The sequence below is a fragment of the Fragaria vesca genome, linkage group LG7, assembly GCF_000184155.1.
Source record: "Fragaria vesca subsp. vesca linkage group LG7, FraVesHawaii_1.0, whole genome shotgun sequence".
Classification (NCBI taxonomy): domain Eukaryota; kingdom Viridiplantae; phylum Streptophyta; class Magnoliopsida; order Rosales; family Rosaceae; genus Fragaria; species Fragaria vesca.
The window spans coordinates 3,292,050-3,307,016 of record NC_020497.1 but is presented as its reverse complement, the minus strand read 5'-3'; the positions used below and the strand labels follow the sequence as shown (position 1 = coordinate 3,307,016).

The window sequence follows — 14,967 nt, the reverse complement described above, 5'->3', positions numbered from 1 at the left end:
CTACTGTTTTGTATTTCTTTTGGGAAGATGCTTGTTCCCTGATGTGTTAGAAGCCATTTTTGTATATGTATGGACTTGCTGAAATTTAGGGATGTATAAAATCATGTATTGATTTGGGGTTATGAATATTATGAAAAAAGTGTGCCCCATGTATGCTTGGTTCTGCCTCCGCCACTGGATAGGAACCTAAACTTTATGGCCACCTGAATCTAGTTTTCCAGTGTGTGCCCACTGTTTAAGTCTATAGTTGGGCATGAAATGTAACTCTGTGATTGAACAAATCCAAGTTCGACAAGTCTCTAGCAATAGGTGAAGTAAAGTGGAAGCATTGTACTCTCTTTTATGGTAAAGGCTACAACGGGTTTTTAAGTAAGAGACCACAATGGTTAAACGCCAGTGTGAATTTGACACATATAAAACTTCTACGCCACGCGTTTAGCTTGTGCTGTCTTCACTTTTATGAGCCTGCCCACAGGTTCTGACTATGGCTTCCACACCAAGCCACATGCTTCTTTGGCCTTTCTCTGTGGGCAGTAAACCTCCACAGTAAAAGTACAATCTTACTGTCTAAACATGAACATCTTGATGTTGATCTTGTGTTAATGTTCAAGATAATTTTTGGTGTTAGATAGGATTACGTAGTTTTCAACATAAGCACACAATCAAGATAGAAAGCAACGAGTAGATAAGTTGAGACTGATTGAAGAGCTGGATAGATTAGAACTGTGCACTCAGAAAAGAAATTCAAAATTCATTTATATTTGAAGAAAATCGCTATACAGATTCTAAACTTCTAAAGTTCTAATATACAAAAGCTATTAAGAATCCAGTATTTGACAGTAAAAACGTGAATTATACACATTGTCTAAAAGAACAAGAAAACTATACAGGAAATTTGGATAATCTTCTTGGTGCTTTAGCTCATCAAAGTAAATAGGAGAGCTGTAGAGGCATTAACCGCAGACATTCAATCATCCCTGCGTTCCAACAAAGTTGATTGATAAAATTTCTCTCCAAGCTTTAAAGTAACAGTCTGAAGAAGCACGCAATCACAATTCTTTTTTCTATCGTATCGTATGGGACAAAACTTTCAAGCCAAAGACAACTTTTTTGCCATTCGAAATAGGTATATCAGGGTTCGGGGACCTCCAAGCTCGAACCTAATTGGATACAAGCAGTAGGAATCTGATATGTCCACTGGGTCTGCAATTTCTGGTGACCAGAAACAATGGACCAATGAGATGTATCTCTCCCTTGCTTCAACCTGAGTTTCTTGTGCTGTATAACAAAGAGTCTCACTTCAATCTTTTTGTATACAAGCAGTAGGCATCTGAAATGTCCACTCGGTTTATACATGTGCCAGAGACCAGAAAGAATTGACCAATACGGGATGCATCTCGCACTTTGTTTGAACTAAAACTTGTTGTACGGTTTATCAAAATGCAATTCTTTCTGCAGTGGTGCCATGCTTGTATGTAGCTCGTGACCAACTTCATCATTTCTAATATTGGTGGTCTTTAAGGTGAACCAGCTTTACAGTTCCATCTCCACCGCATGTAAGAAAACCTTCTGAAACAACTTTTATGTCTGTGACAGCAGCCTGTAAATTGTGAATGAGATATGCTTTAGTACATGCAGCTAGATAAATAGATATATGTGCTTCCTATATATCAGAATTTCTTAACATGTCTAACATATAGATATAGACTTTTAGGTTGAACCTGCATTAGCATGATTAATGCACAGCAAAAGACTTGCCTGAACTACTCCACCAAAACCTCGAGAGCTTGGTTGCAAAAACGTGTGCCTTTCATGCAATTTTGGCCAGTGATATACCAACTTAGCTCTCTTGGCATCCCAAAGCTTAACATCTCCATCTTTGCTTCCCGTTAAGAACAAACTGGTATTTGGAATTGTGGATATCTTGGTGACACTCCCTTCACCCGGATTAATTGATCAATATGAGAACGAATAATTTGGACAAGAATTAATAGAACACGGTTAATTGCAGTAGGTTATACCTGAGTGAGCCTTTGGTATATACCATAGCATCCCATTCTGATTTTGTTCCCCAAATCTGTTACCATCCCCAGAATGATGGTCAATATTTGATGATGTCTTCACAGCTTGTTCACCTTTATCAGTATGCCTGTGCCTTTTACTCCTTCCAGTAGCAATATACCGGAAGTCGTGAAGTCCAACATCACCACCTTTACCACCAGTCACAATCAGGGGTGAAATAGATCCGCTTCCTATGTCATTGTCGAACACAGAAAGCGAGCGCGCACCACCTTCACAAAAAGGACAAGGTCAATATAGACAAGAACAAACTTTTACTATTAGAGCAGAAACACTAGCAAAAGCAGAAAACACAAATCTCCAGAATTTGGCAGACCAGAATATTAAAATATTTTATAGTGTGCCTGTGTGTATAATATATATATATATATAGAGAGAGAGAGAGAGAGAGAGAGGAGGAGAGAGACCTTCATGACAAATAATGGAAGCTCGTGAGGTAGTAGGTGGAGCCAATGTATCCCATATGACCACATTAACACTACTGGAGCTATATCCAGCCACAGCAATGATTGATCCACTCGATGTGACATAAGCAACATCCCTGCAAATGAAATTACAGCTGATCAATGAAAAAACCTCAAAACAACATATAGATGTGTGTGTGTGTGTGTATTATATGATAACAGTAATAATAATTCCATGAGTGAAATTGAATGTTGAATAGTTCTATAAAGCCTAATGATGAACTGAAAATAAGATAACAACAGTTGAATTAAGCAGTATAAGTTTACATTCACAATTAACTGTTGGATAATAGGAACTAATCAGTTACCACTATGATCATAGAGTCACACTAGGAGAAAAAATTACTGTAACTTTGTCATGGATGATTACAGATAATATCTATAGTCCCAAACTGAGACAAAGCATGAACAAGTACTGATGCATGACTTTCATTCCCTCAAAATCCCAAACACAAATAAGATGGAAAGGAAATTTTAAAATTTGTCTCGAAATGAAAAGTTATATATCACGTACGATGCATGACTGTTAAAGCACAGAGATGATTCTGTAGGCCGAATATTACTCCTTCCTCCCACCTCCAGCTGCCATGTGCATACAGTTCCATCTAAGGCAGCGGTAGCAAATCTGTGTCCACAGTGATCAAACTGCAAAGCAGATATCGATGCAAGAGCATAAGGTGGAGGGACGCTTGCAGCAGGCAGAACTCCGTAAGTTGCAGTAGCTTTGTCCTTGCCAAACTGCATTTATAAAAGTTCACATCAGCTATATGCCCTAAATGTGACAATAAGAAAATAGAAAAACATTTACAAAGTCAACTTCACTGCAGTTGTTATGTGTGCATACCAACACCACTGCATTCTATATGGTGCATTAGAGGAATAAATAATTCTGCAAGCATGCAGGATAAATATACTGGAGGTCAATGAAAACAAAAACAAAGTTCCATGTATAAGTTCACTTTCAAGTCATGTACTCATGTTTAGTTCTTTGATCATAAACAAGTTTGTAATATGGGGAAGATGAATCAAATGTAAAGAGTTCATATCTAAACTGTGTTTTGAGATGATTTGGATGTCTTCAAAAACAAATCCCAAACAAGCTGCCAAAGAGCTACAGTAACCGACCAAAAAACTTGGTATAATATCATGCAATTTGAATAATCGCACTTAAATTATGTAAAGACTAACAAAATTATAAAACATTAGAATGATTTTCACTGTCAAAAGTTATACCTCCCATAAGTAAATGTGTGTATTGCTGGAACCAACTAAGAAGAAAGGTCGGGATGGGTGACTGGAAAAAACCCTTGTGTTTGCATTCTCAACAGTAGGTGGTGGGTCAACAACCTCCTCAAAGTCCTCACGAGTCTCCCAACCTAAACCAGACACAGCCATTCCAGGATATCCTTGATTCCCAAATGCTCCTCCAACTGTCAAGTCTCTTGCCGACCTTGCTAAAGAACCCACACCAACAGTTGCTCCACCCAGTCCAAGGTGTGATCCTTTTTTAATTCCAAGACCAACACCAGGAGACACAAATGTTGGGGCTGGGGTTGATTCAGAACCAGCCCACCCGTTCAGTGGCCAATCAGCCTCTGACCAGACAAAGTCTGAATGATCTCTATCATGCATATCATCTTTCCAATTAAAAAATAGGATGCCCTGAATCAGAAAGAAGTTGACATTTATTAGTCTGAGTTCCCCTAATGGAGGCCTAGGAAGTCATGGTGCAAATTTTTTTAACAAAACTATTCTGGGGACCTAGCATAAAAACAATGACAGTCATGGAGGCCAAATACTAATTTGGCATACATCCACGCTTGTACTGTTTTATAAATTCTCTTTCATGAACTAAATATAGAAAGATCATATCTGACTGAAGTGTACAGCCATGCTAATAGAATCAAACAACTGAGAGTAAAAGAATATAGAAGGCAGTAGGGTATTCAGAAATATTAAAGGAATTGTCAGGAAATGGAATTTCAGTCCATGACATACCTTTCGGTTGCTTGCAATAGCAGCTTGTTTCTGATTAACAGAGTTGAGACATAATGCCTGAACATAGAGAATATCATTATGAAACAAAAACTAACAAAGATCTAAAGATCCTGTTAAAAACCTAACACTAATTTACCATGAAGACCTTCCGTTGCAGTGATCAATATATAATAAGTTATAAATTGCAAAACTTAAGAAAAATTTGGAAGCTTACCTCCAAAAGCTCCCCATTTCTCTTATATATTTCTTTTGGGTTCAGGAAAGGCGAGATCTCCTTCGTAAGGGTTGTATCTTTCTGCCATCCGCTAAGGAAGGAGTGGCCACTGCGAAATAGACTTCTAGAAGGTAATCCAGCTTCACTGCTACTGGCAGAAGTACTCTTAGGTGTAAGTTCACGATTATGAGTTTCCTCGGTCTCATCTACAGTAGTGATGCCTCTACATATGTTATTCCATCCTTTAGACGGTTTATGATCAAGCGACTGAAACCAGTTTACTTTTTCCTGAGCGAAACTCTCAGATATTATTTTAGGATCTGCACAGGTATCCCATAATATGTCAGATCCATGCTTTTCACCTAATGTCTCCAATTTGAGCATCTCCTGATTCAAATGCTGATTGAGGCCTCTTGTCTGAGACTGCTTATAATCTTCTAACCAAACAAGAGTCATTACATGCATCCCATTATCCATCTTATGCTGCAGATGTGATACTAGACGCTTCACATGATAAGAAGAAACATGTGCAAGTGTGGTCTTCAATAACTTAACCATGGACAATGAAACCAACCCAGTCAGTTCTTCTACTCTGTTGTCATCAGGACCCAAATTTTCAGAGCAAGGCATCCATGAGAATTTTTTTCCATGGGGAATACCAGAAATACAGCTGTCATCAAGTTTATTAGATAACATACCTGACTTATGTTTCATGAGTCTGGATATGTGTTGCCATAAACAAACCCCTACGATTTGCCACCTTTCATCTTGTGGAATTAAATGTTCTACATCAGTACCCTGAGAGCCCTGAAGGCCTGTGCATACATTATCAATCAAAGAATTTTGGGGCACCGATTCTGCAATCTGAAGGAGGATTTTCTTCAGATCAAGCAAATCAACTTCATAAGGTGTATGCCCATTGGTAAATGTGATCAGCAGCGGTTGCATCAATAGGATGAGAACATTTGAGTTGTTTTGAAGCCATGCATAAGCAAACTGTACATAATACTCAATCCAATCAATGATGACAAGGGGTTTCATGATGAGGTCTTCAGTAGACGAGACAGAAATAATTTGCAAAGCACTCCTTAAACTCCGAATTGACAGTATAAGACCTTGAAAGTAATACTCCCAAGCATTTGAGCATGCACGTCCAATATCACCAGACATATTTTTTTCTAAACAATCTGGCTTCAGTTTAGAGAAAGTTATGCTGCAGGCAGCAATAACGCGTGAACATAAAAGGGAAGTTTCTCTGGTAGCCTTCAAAAGTTGCATATGCATAAGAGGATATAATAGGAATCTAAATACTTGGCTTTTATCGAGATCTTGATCTTGGGATATATATGCATGTAATATTTCATACCCAACAAACCATAGCCCACAATCGTACAATGAAAGCAGGACCTGTAGAATTGACAAGTAGAAAATAAAAGATCACTCGAGGACAATATAGAATCAATGCATGTAAGATAAACTAATTGGACATCTTAATATCATAGCCTATGAATGTACCATGCTGATCAGATGAAAAGGAACAACTGAAAACTTCTGCTCCAAATGATGAACTGCTGCATATAATTTCTGGCGGAAAGTCTGAAGAACTTTTACATGTTCATGATTCTCGCACTCATTTATATGTGAAATAGCTCTGGAAGATGCACCAACAGTGTCTGGCCAACTTGGATGCTCTCTTACCAACGTTGATAAGTATTGAAGTGCCAAATCTAATCTGGCATGGAACTCCAGATGGGATACCACATTACTTGATAACCAATTTGAAGAATTCTTTGGAGAAGGATTCAGAATTCCATGTAGCTTCTCAAAATCCCCGATGTCTGCTACAGTCCCTTGATCGGTGTCTCCAAAAATGGTTGTGGCAGATGAAAGGTACTCCAAAGCTTCGATCTTAAATCAGCATGAGATACATTAGTCACATATCCTTATAATAACGAAACCCATTGCATTAATTCATAGAAATAAGATCTGATATTTGTCCCATCTATAACCTATGTAAGAAATATAGTTGCCCACAAACGGGAGAGCAGGTGAGGTTAAAATAAAAGCCAGAAATGGGCAGGGATTTTTACACCTTCTGAATGGATTTCCTAGAACCCAGTCATTCAGAGGACCATTATGTATTGGCAGGGAGACATTCTGTTTTAAGCTTATTTTTTATTTTATTGTTTTTGGACTATTTGCATGTAGCTCTGATGTAACACACAGGACATACGTGACACCTATGATACTCATTTCAGAACAGTGTCTATGTTCTGATAAAAAATAAGTGAAATCATTCTTCCCAGAAGCACATTTTGTAAGTTGATGAGTAGACTTTCCCCATTTTGATAATCTCAGGATATAGCACATTGATACAGTACAAGACATTGTCTGACGACAGTAGATTATCAGGTTCTTAACGGCACATATTCTAACAGATTACCTAATGAAAATGCAAGGTCATGGTCTCATGGCTGATTAACTAGGAGTCAATAAGAAATGCCAAGTCTTTAGAAATTTCAGCCTCATTTAAATTCTTTGTTAATCCAGCAAATCTAATCCAACATAATTGCATGAACAAAAAAAAAATATATGTAAACTTACTGGAAGTCCACATCTTTTTAAGGCAGTAGCTGTCATAAATACTGCCCACCTACTGAGGATTGCAGTATTTCGCTCCCCTACAGCATTCCTCATGCTGTTCTTGGTTGTTAGCAATAGACAATACAGACCAACATTTGGGTCTGAAAAAGCACCACCATTGGACAAAGTCGCATACATCTCAGTTGCAGAATTTATCTGGAGTCCAAGCATCCTTATAAAAGATTGACAGTAGTTCCCCAGCTCCCACTGCAAATAAATGAGTCGTCTGTGAGGCATGAAACCTGAGAATGCAGGACTTTCTCACAGATAGTGACCATGTCCTCCAAAAGAAAAATACTTATGATTATTAAAAATAGGCACCTCCAGAAGGCTAGCTAACCAGGAGTCACCCCTTTCAGTTGCAAATGGTAATAGAGACTTCGAAATCAAGTGTCTCTCTAATGGTCCACCTCGCCCTTCAGTAAGCCGGCAAATTACAACTGCAAGCTGTTCGTCCCCAAGGTTCTTTGCACAAATACTGACAGCAGAAGAAGTATCACCTCCAAGCAGAAAGAAAGCAACAGCCAACTCCAGTTGATGCCTACCCATCAAGACATATGCGTTCTTCAAGGCAGCTGCCTTGTTTTTCTCTTCCTGTAAAAATATCATGAGCATACACTAGTAAGATTGAATATTGATATGAAACTGATGATTATTCTCGAGAACAGAAACTGAGGGAGAGAGAGAGAGAGAGAGAGAGAGAGAGATCAGGCTGGCATCAATAAAGACAAGCAAAGTCAGAGGGAAGAGGTTTTAAACAAGAGAGTGAAGTTATGTATCCTTTTAGAACTGTTTTTTTCTATATATTATTATAAAATATTAATGTATTACCAGTGAGGAACTTTATAAGCACCTGAAAATTGCGTGAAAGAAACGCGACTAAAGGCTTGTCCTTCTCATCCTTGCTAATTTTGAAAAGTCCTGATAGAACTTGAATTCTATTCAGTGCAATATACAGCAATGCACAATCCTTAGGATCCTTCCTCTTCAGATATTGCAACCTTGCTAGTTTTTCCATCTACAGTGAAAAGAAGGTGTTAACACTGTCTTTTAAAAACAAAAATAAGCCAAAGTTTATAATTGCTTATATCATGAAGAGAATTTAGATTACAGAATTGTATATCACGAATGAGGAGCATAAGTAAACAATATATCATAAACACAATGATACATTGGTAACCACTAACCAAACTAACTTTCACTTGAGACTTACCGATCATTTATGCAAAACCAATTTTTTTCCTTGGTAACCTTGATCTACATCATGTTTATATATCCCAGCAAAAATGAATGGACAGACAAAATAACAGCAGCAGTAATTATGGACTACTTGTACTTCTAGCACAGATATATGCCTTTCTGAGCCTGATAAAACCTAAATCATTTGGGAAATTTGAAGGGAAAGAACCAGCTTGTCTGGTGCTTTAAAAGGTAGAGAAGAGTCATTTCCTTGTTTTGTGCATGATGTAATAATATCAAAGACAGAGGGAATAATTACCCTTGATCGCAATTGTGCTGTATTTGTAAACCAAAATCCTACACCCAAATTCCGCATTTCTTGCCAAGATGGTTCATTGGGTAGGAAAGATCCAAACAAATTTTCCTGGCAATCAGAGTGGTAGGCCCATACAATCAACTTAGAGTCAACAACCAATTCCTCCACGGATACTGATTTACCAAACTTCCGGAAAAAATGTAGTTGCTGAAACCTCAATGCAATCCAGAACCTAAAATTGAGCGTTTAGAAAAAATAAATGGGTATATATTATGTACAGAAATAGATTAAAAAAAAAATAACATGTTAGAATCACTCATAAGTCTTGAGAACAATGATATAAATGTGAACTTTAAAAGGATAAGAATCGATCAGACCACATCTTTGAAAATAATTAAATACATATGAGAAACTAGTTAATAATTCATCAGAGATACCAGAGCTTCAAAGGTTATAGTTTGAACATAAAAAATTTATATTCACTATATATTTTATCAACAATTCAACATTTATGAACTCTTAAGTCTATAACAACCTGCAGAATATGGAGCATTGCACTAAAACCAAAGGTAAGCAAAAGGGCAAGCCCAATTTTCTTCCAAAGTAAATAAAGAAAGACGTGGTTGATGTTATAACACAGACTTTTTATGGTTAACCTACTGTTGAACCTCTATTCAATCATTGGATAATCTCATCAAACTTACTAATGTGCATCCTATGATTCCTATCCCAGACAAGGAAAGACATACGAAGTTGATGCAAACATACAACTATAGTTAACCTATCCTGGAACCTCTCAACAAACTACATTCTACGTTTTGGATAGTTTCATAAAACTTTTTCAACCGTGCATCCTATCCAAACAGCAAAGGATAATGAAGCAGACCATTACACCCACTTTAGCAACTCAAAACTAGGAAAGAATTGAAATCAGGATTCAACTGAATGTGTAGAATTTTAAGATATTTTTTTGAGAGAAAGAATAGGGCAATTAGTGGGGGAAGGATGGCATAAGTTTATGGAATTATTTTGTTGTTGGCTGCTTCTTGGTTGGGGTTGCAATTTGTAAAAAGAAAGTAGTACGCCCTTGGACAATAAAATAGGAATTTCAAGACATTAAAATAAAATTTTCGTCTTTGAACATGGTTTCAGATATACCATTTTCTTCTGTTTACAAGGGGTATGGGTTATTTATGATACACTTCATTTGTGTTGATGTAATGCAATATGATGTCCACTAGTTATTAGTCACTCTTTCCAGTGAACAGCTAGTCTGCAAATGTACTCTGAAGTTCTCATTCTCATGAAGGCAAAAGAAAAAAAAACAAAATCAATTAGTCACCAGAAGGAAATACCTCCGTCCAGGTTCGTCCAGACTTTCATATGGAGAACCAGAGTTTGAATTAGTCATTTCATTGAGAAGATCAAAAATAGCAAGAATCTGCATCCTCTCAGTGTTGGTTAGAGCTGCTAATTCATACAACTTCTCTAGATGATCAACAAAATCAACAAGTCCATATTTTGTTGAAGATGAACTGAACAAATTATTGGAAGCATGAGAGTCCAAACTGTATGTAAACTGGCCAAAGTCTCTCTGCAACTGAGAAGATGAAGTGACTGCATCACCACTCCATTGAAATCCTTTAACATTTGAATCATTTGAGATAATCCCATCAAGAAATGTTGACAACAAAATCTGTGGAACAAAACTGCTAGACTTTGAAGGGTAATGCTTGCTCCCAGATGAAGAAGCAGAAGAGAGAAAATCATTAAGATGCCTCAATGCAATATACGCGCGCTTCCAGTTTCCTAAACACATTACAGATATCGGGCTTTATTAACATAACTAATTATATGCACAGTTACTTAAAAGATAAAGTGTTGAAAAAGATCCAACAGGATCCTTATGATGTAAAAGGCAACACAAACTACCACTAGAGAGAGAAAATTCTACACACACAGAAGGAACATTTTAACCATCGTTTACTTAATTACTCTGTTGAGCTTCAGAACTTGAAAGTGATATTTTTCATCAAAGAAAAAGTAAGGGAATGAATTCTAATACCTGAATAGATATTCATAAAGAGGGCCTCTGGGTGATAAACCGGCAGAGATCCACTTAACTTCTCCAGCACTTCAAGCATTGACCATAAACCTAGCTTAGTACCCCAAGCGCAATCCAGTTGAGAGCTCGCTACAAACAAGCTGCTAGATAGATAGTCCTTTTTCAAATCAGTCTTGAATGGTGTACCAGACTTGCAATCTCTTCTACTCTCGTTAAGTAATGTTTTATCAAATTGTTGAAGTTCACAATCAAAGAATATTGCAGAAATAGTGTCTTCTTTCATTCCACCCACAGAATGCATGCAACTTTCTGCCATGTCATTTGACTGACTATCAGCAAGATGTTTCTTATCTACAAGGAACAACCACTGACTATTTATACAGAAGTAACTCTTATGAATAAAGACGGCTGTTGCTCTGGGTCCCCAAAAGAAGTCACAAATGTGAGGGAAAGTATGAGTAGAGGCAATGCAAACCCAGATGTTCTTTTTCACTGATTTTTCGGGGTTTAACAGAGCCTGACCACCACAACGCCCAATAGAATATACTCGCAACTGACGCAGTGTACAAACTCCAAGTAGTAACTGACCATTTCCCAAAGGCAGCCACTTCAGAGCAACAAGTTCTTGATCAAAGGATAATGTATCTTCTAACATAAAAGACCCTGCACCTGCAAGATGTATAGGACTCCATATATGAAGAGTGCCAACAGTATTAGAAGAAAAATCCTTGCAGATGGTTGCAATCTTCCGACCACAGTCAGACAAGCATACAGTGCTAATAGGGCCTTTATGTGCCAAAAACATTCCCACAAGCTCCCACGGAATGTTAGGATTTGATAGTTTATCAATTCTACTCCTCCACAACTTCACAGTACCATCTGAGCAGCCTGTCGCCATTAAATAAGCAGGACAACTAGAGCATTGATCAATAGTAGGACCCAATTTCTTTTCAATACGCATCATACTACCTGGACAGACCAGAGCAAAACTTGTAACCTCATCATGGATGTATGGATCAGGTATCTGCGATGAGCAAGCATTTACTTTTAGACAATATCTTATACTGGCGAAAGTACCTTCAAATCCCCACATACTGTCAGGACCATATCCAGTCTCAAAATCACAGTCACAGTAACCTCCAGATAGATCAAAAGTATGTAAGGTGATTTCCCATGAAAGAGCTTCAAACCCATTCATCCATACACCTATAAGCATAAATTTACTACATCTTTGAATTTCATGACAAGTTGGAGGCAAAGGAATTGCAGAGATACTGTTGGGCCCATCCTCATAAGGACCATGACCTGTAAAAGGTATAGTGCATAAGTAGTGACATTCTATAATTTGTTCCTCATCCTGATGAATTTTTACAATAAAGCAATCAATTCCTCCAGCATGTCCCATAAGAAGAACAGCTACTTCATTTACTATTGACGGTGCCCACCGCACACTTGTATATCTGGAACATGAACTTTGAGTTGCAAGCTTCCCACGGATTTCCCACGTTGGAATTAGTGTTGGACGGCCCAAGATATGGTTGGAAATGGTAGAGAAAAACCAAAAAAGAAGCAATCCATCAGAATCTAAGGAGACAGCAAGTTCAAGCTCACAACTATAAGGATGTACTGCCACTTGTAAGATTCTTCCAGCATGACCATCCAAATTCAAGAGCCCACCAGCTGAACATGATAAAGTGTTCTCCGTACCAGGTTTATTAAGCGAAAGATCCCCTACATTATTTGATGTTTGAGTATACAACAGTGTCCAAACCAATGAATTGCAAGGTAACAACTGAATCAAAGAGCAGACTTCTGGTGGACCAGACAAGCAGTTCCTCGAGATAACAACTTTATTAAGTGGTATTCTATCTTTAAAATTTGAAAGTCCAGTCCTATGAACATCTCCACGTTCCAGGACTTGTAGTTCTTGTGTCTTCCATAATGTAACCCGGGGAAATCTTACTGGGGAGACATCATCGAGACAGTGTAAAGCCCAAAACTTCACTAGCATTCCAGGACCAAACCCAACTAACCACTCACAATTACCAACCTGGTCATGTTCATAACCTTTTGCAGAGAATAATTGTTTAGCCCTCGCACTAGTTTTGTATACACCCCCAGTTTCTATCACCCACGTAACATAAATATCAATGCCCAAAATGCCATTCAGTGCCTGGTTTATCTCGATTACAGCGGCTACAGAAAATGACCACCTTGTGGTTTTGTGATCATTAATGTCCTTAGAAACTTTTCTTGCCCGTCCATCATCAACCTCGCACCATAACCTGACAGTTCCATCTAAGCAACAAGTGAGTAGCACATGCCTTGATGGATGTTTTGCATCTCTGCTTAAAGGTATTCCTGTTAATGGCCTCCATTGAATCATTGAGACGGGACGAGGATGTTGTAGCTCAGATTTAATAAACTCAGATTTGCCATCTCGCTGGCATACTAACACGCATTTGCTAGCCTCCTTAGTCAACAAACCTTCAATCAGCCATTTACTCTGATAAGCAGCAGTTGCAAAAGGTCCTTCAACAGACCAAGTTGCAGAGACCAAACTTTGCGGTTGTTCGGCTTTAAACTTCCAAGCAATTTCCCAAGACCTACCATTTCTTTTCCACAAAACCACCTCAATGCCACTGGCAATAATTCCATCCCCTGATCCCGTCCATCCAATTGCCTCCACCTTTGCAGAGTGTACAAGTACTGCATTCTGGCTCCAACAAAAAGAACCTGAATATGAGTAAAAAGACTTGAAACTTAAGACAACCAAACCACAATGAAAACAAAAGAGTTCAATACAAAGCCTTTTCAACATTACTACCAAATTCAAAATCAACATATCAGTAGCCAATACAAATCAGTTTGCCCTAAACCATAAATGAATGCCGAGTTTCATCAACAAATAAAAACCAAACAACATTGTACCATAACATTTAACCTCACATTCCCACCCAATTTTTTAGCAACCGAAACAGAAAGCTTAAAATTTATTGCAGCAAATAGTTACTCACCTAGTGCACTACACATTCATTGAATCCTATTGACAACTCAAAAGCTTAACATCTTACCGCCTCATTAGCTATACTCATTCGAATACAACTCTCTATACTCATTAGTCATTCAACCTAAAACTCTCTCCATCTCTTAGCTACCAAAACCGAAAGCTTTAAACTTTTCACCGAAAACAGCTACAATTCAACCTCAACATCTCACCACATTATCATAATTCAATATCAAATTCCATTTTCGCAGTAACTAAAACCAAAACAAGTAAAGAACCTACCTTTGGAGCTCCCCGAATCATGCGAAAACACCCAAACGCAATTCTCAGCCGCGGCAGCGACCTCACCAAGCGACGGCGTCACCGGCGACCACGACACTGCTTTAACTGCCGCCGAGGGGTCGCCGGAGAGCTCGAAAACCTGCCGGAAAATGGGACCGATGGCGGTTTCGTTTTCGGAGAGAGGGGAAGGGAAGTGGGAGACAACGAGGAGGGAGGAGGCGCCGTAGGCGAGCCATGAGAGGTCGAGGAAGTCCGGGAGCCAATCGACGGCGGATCCGAGCGGGTCGGATCGGTTAGGGGCGGGAGGAGTCGGGTCGGATCTGAGGATTTGGAGAGGAAGGTGGTGAGTGGGGTCCATGGTTAGGGTTGAGTTTCAAGGTTTGGGAGCTTCTTAGGAGTGTTGGAGCCTACCATGGATGTGACACAGTGAAGAGTGAAAAATAGAAGAGGAAGAAGAAAGTGTTACAGATAAATACGTATTCGTCAGACGACCAAAACGACGTTATCGAAATATTATTTTAGCTTGATTTTTGGTATTATTTTTAACTAAATATTTTCTTTGTTTTGTATAGAAGTATAGAACTCTTTCTATACATACATAACAAGTTCAAAGAAAACTAGAAGAACATGAAAACACTGATATTATCATATACCATCTATTGGTAACTCATATTGTCTTCACTACATGATGATCTAGTTTAATTCATATTATCATAAGAT

General features: G+C 38.3%; 1 protein-coding gene across 1 annotated transcript; it reads right to left on the bottom strand.

Moving 5' to 3' along the window:
- Nucleotides 1–732: 732 nt before the first annotated feature.
- LOC101291576 lies at nt 733–14,605 on the bottom strand. The gene is made up of 16 exons (XM_004308252.1): nt 14,248–14,605; nt 10,959–13,694; nt 10,249–10,702; nt 8,897–9,125; nt 8,252–8,416; nt 7,720–7,992; nt 7,360–7,605; nt 6,271–6,663; nt 4,756–6,018; nt 4,542–4,598; nt 3,777–4,205; nt 3,058–3,281; nt 2,487–2,620; nt 2,022–2,291; nt 1,759–1,937; nt 733–1,600 (listed from the first exon to the last, which is right to left on the bottom strand). Exons 1-16 carry the CDS (start codon nt 14,603–14,605, stop codon nt 1,502–1,504), a joined length of 7,509 nt encoding a protein of 2,502 aa, XP_004308300.1. The 3' UTR covers nt 733–1,501.
- Nucleotides 14,606–14,967: the final 362 nt, after the last annotated feature.

Coding starts and splice junctions, on each gene's coding strand:
- LOC101291576 (XM_004308252.1), bottom strand. CDS start 14,605: ATGGACCCCACTCACCACCTTCCTCTCCAAATCCTCAGATCCGACCCG. Junction 9,126..10,248: donor CTGGACGAACCTGGACGGAG/GTATTTCCTTCT, acceptor GCTCAATTTTAG/GTTCTGGATTGCATTGAGGT. Junction 7,993..8,251: donor TTCTTTCACGCAATTTTCAG/GTGCTTATAAAG, acceptor ATATTTTTACAG/GAAGAGAAAAACAAGGCAGC.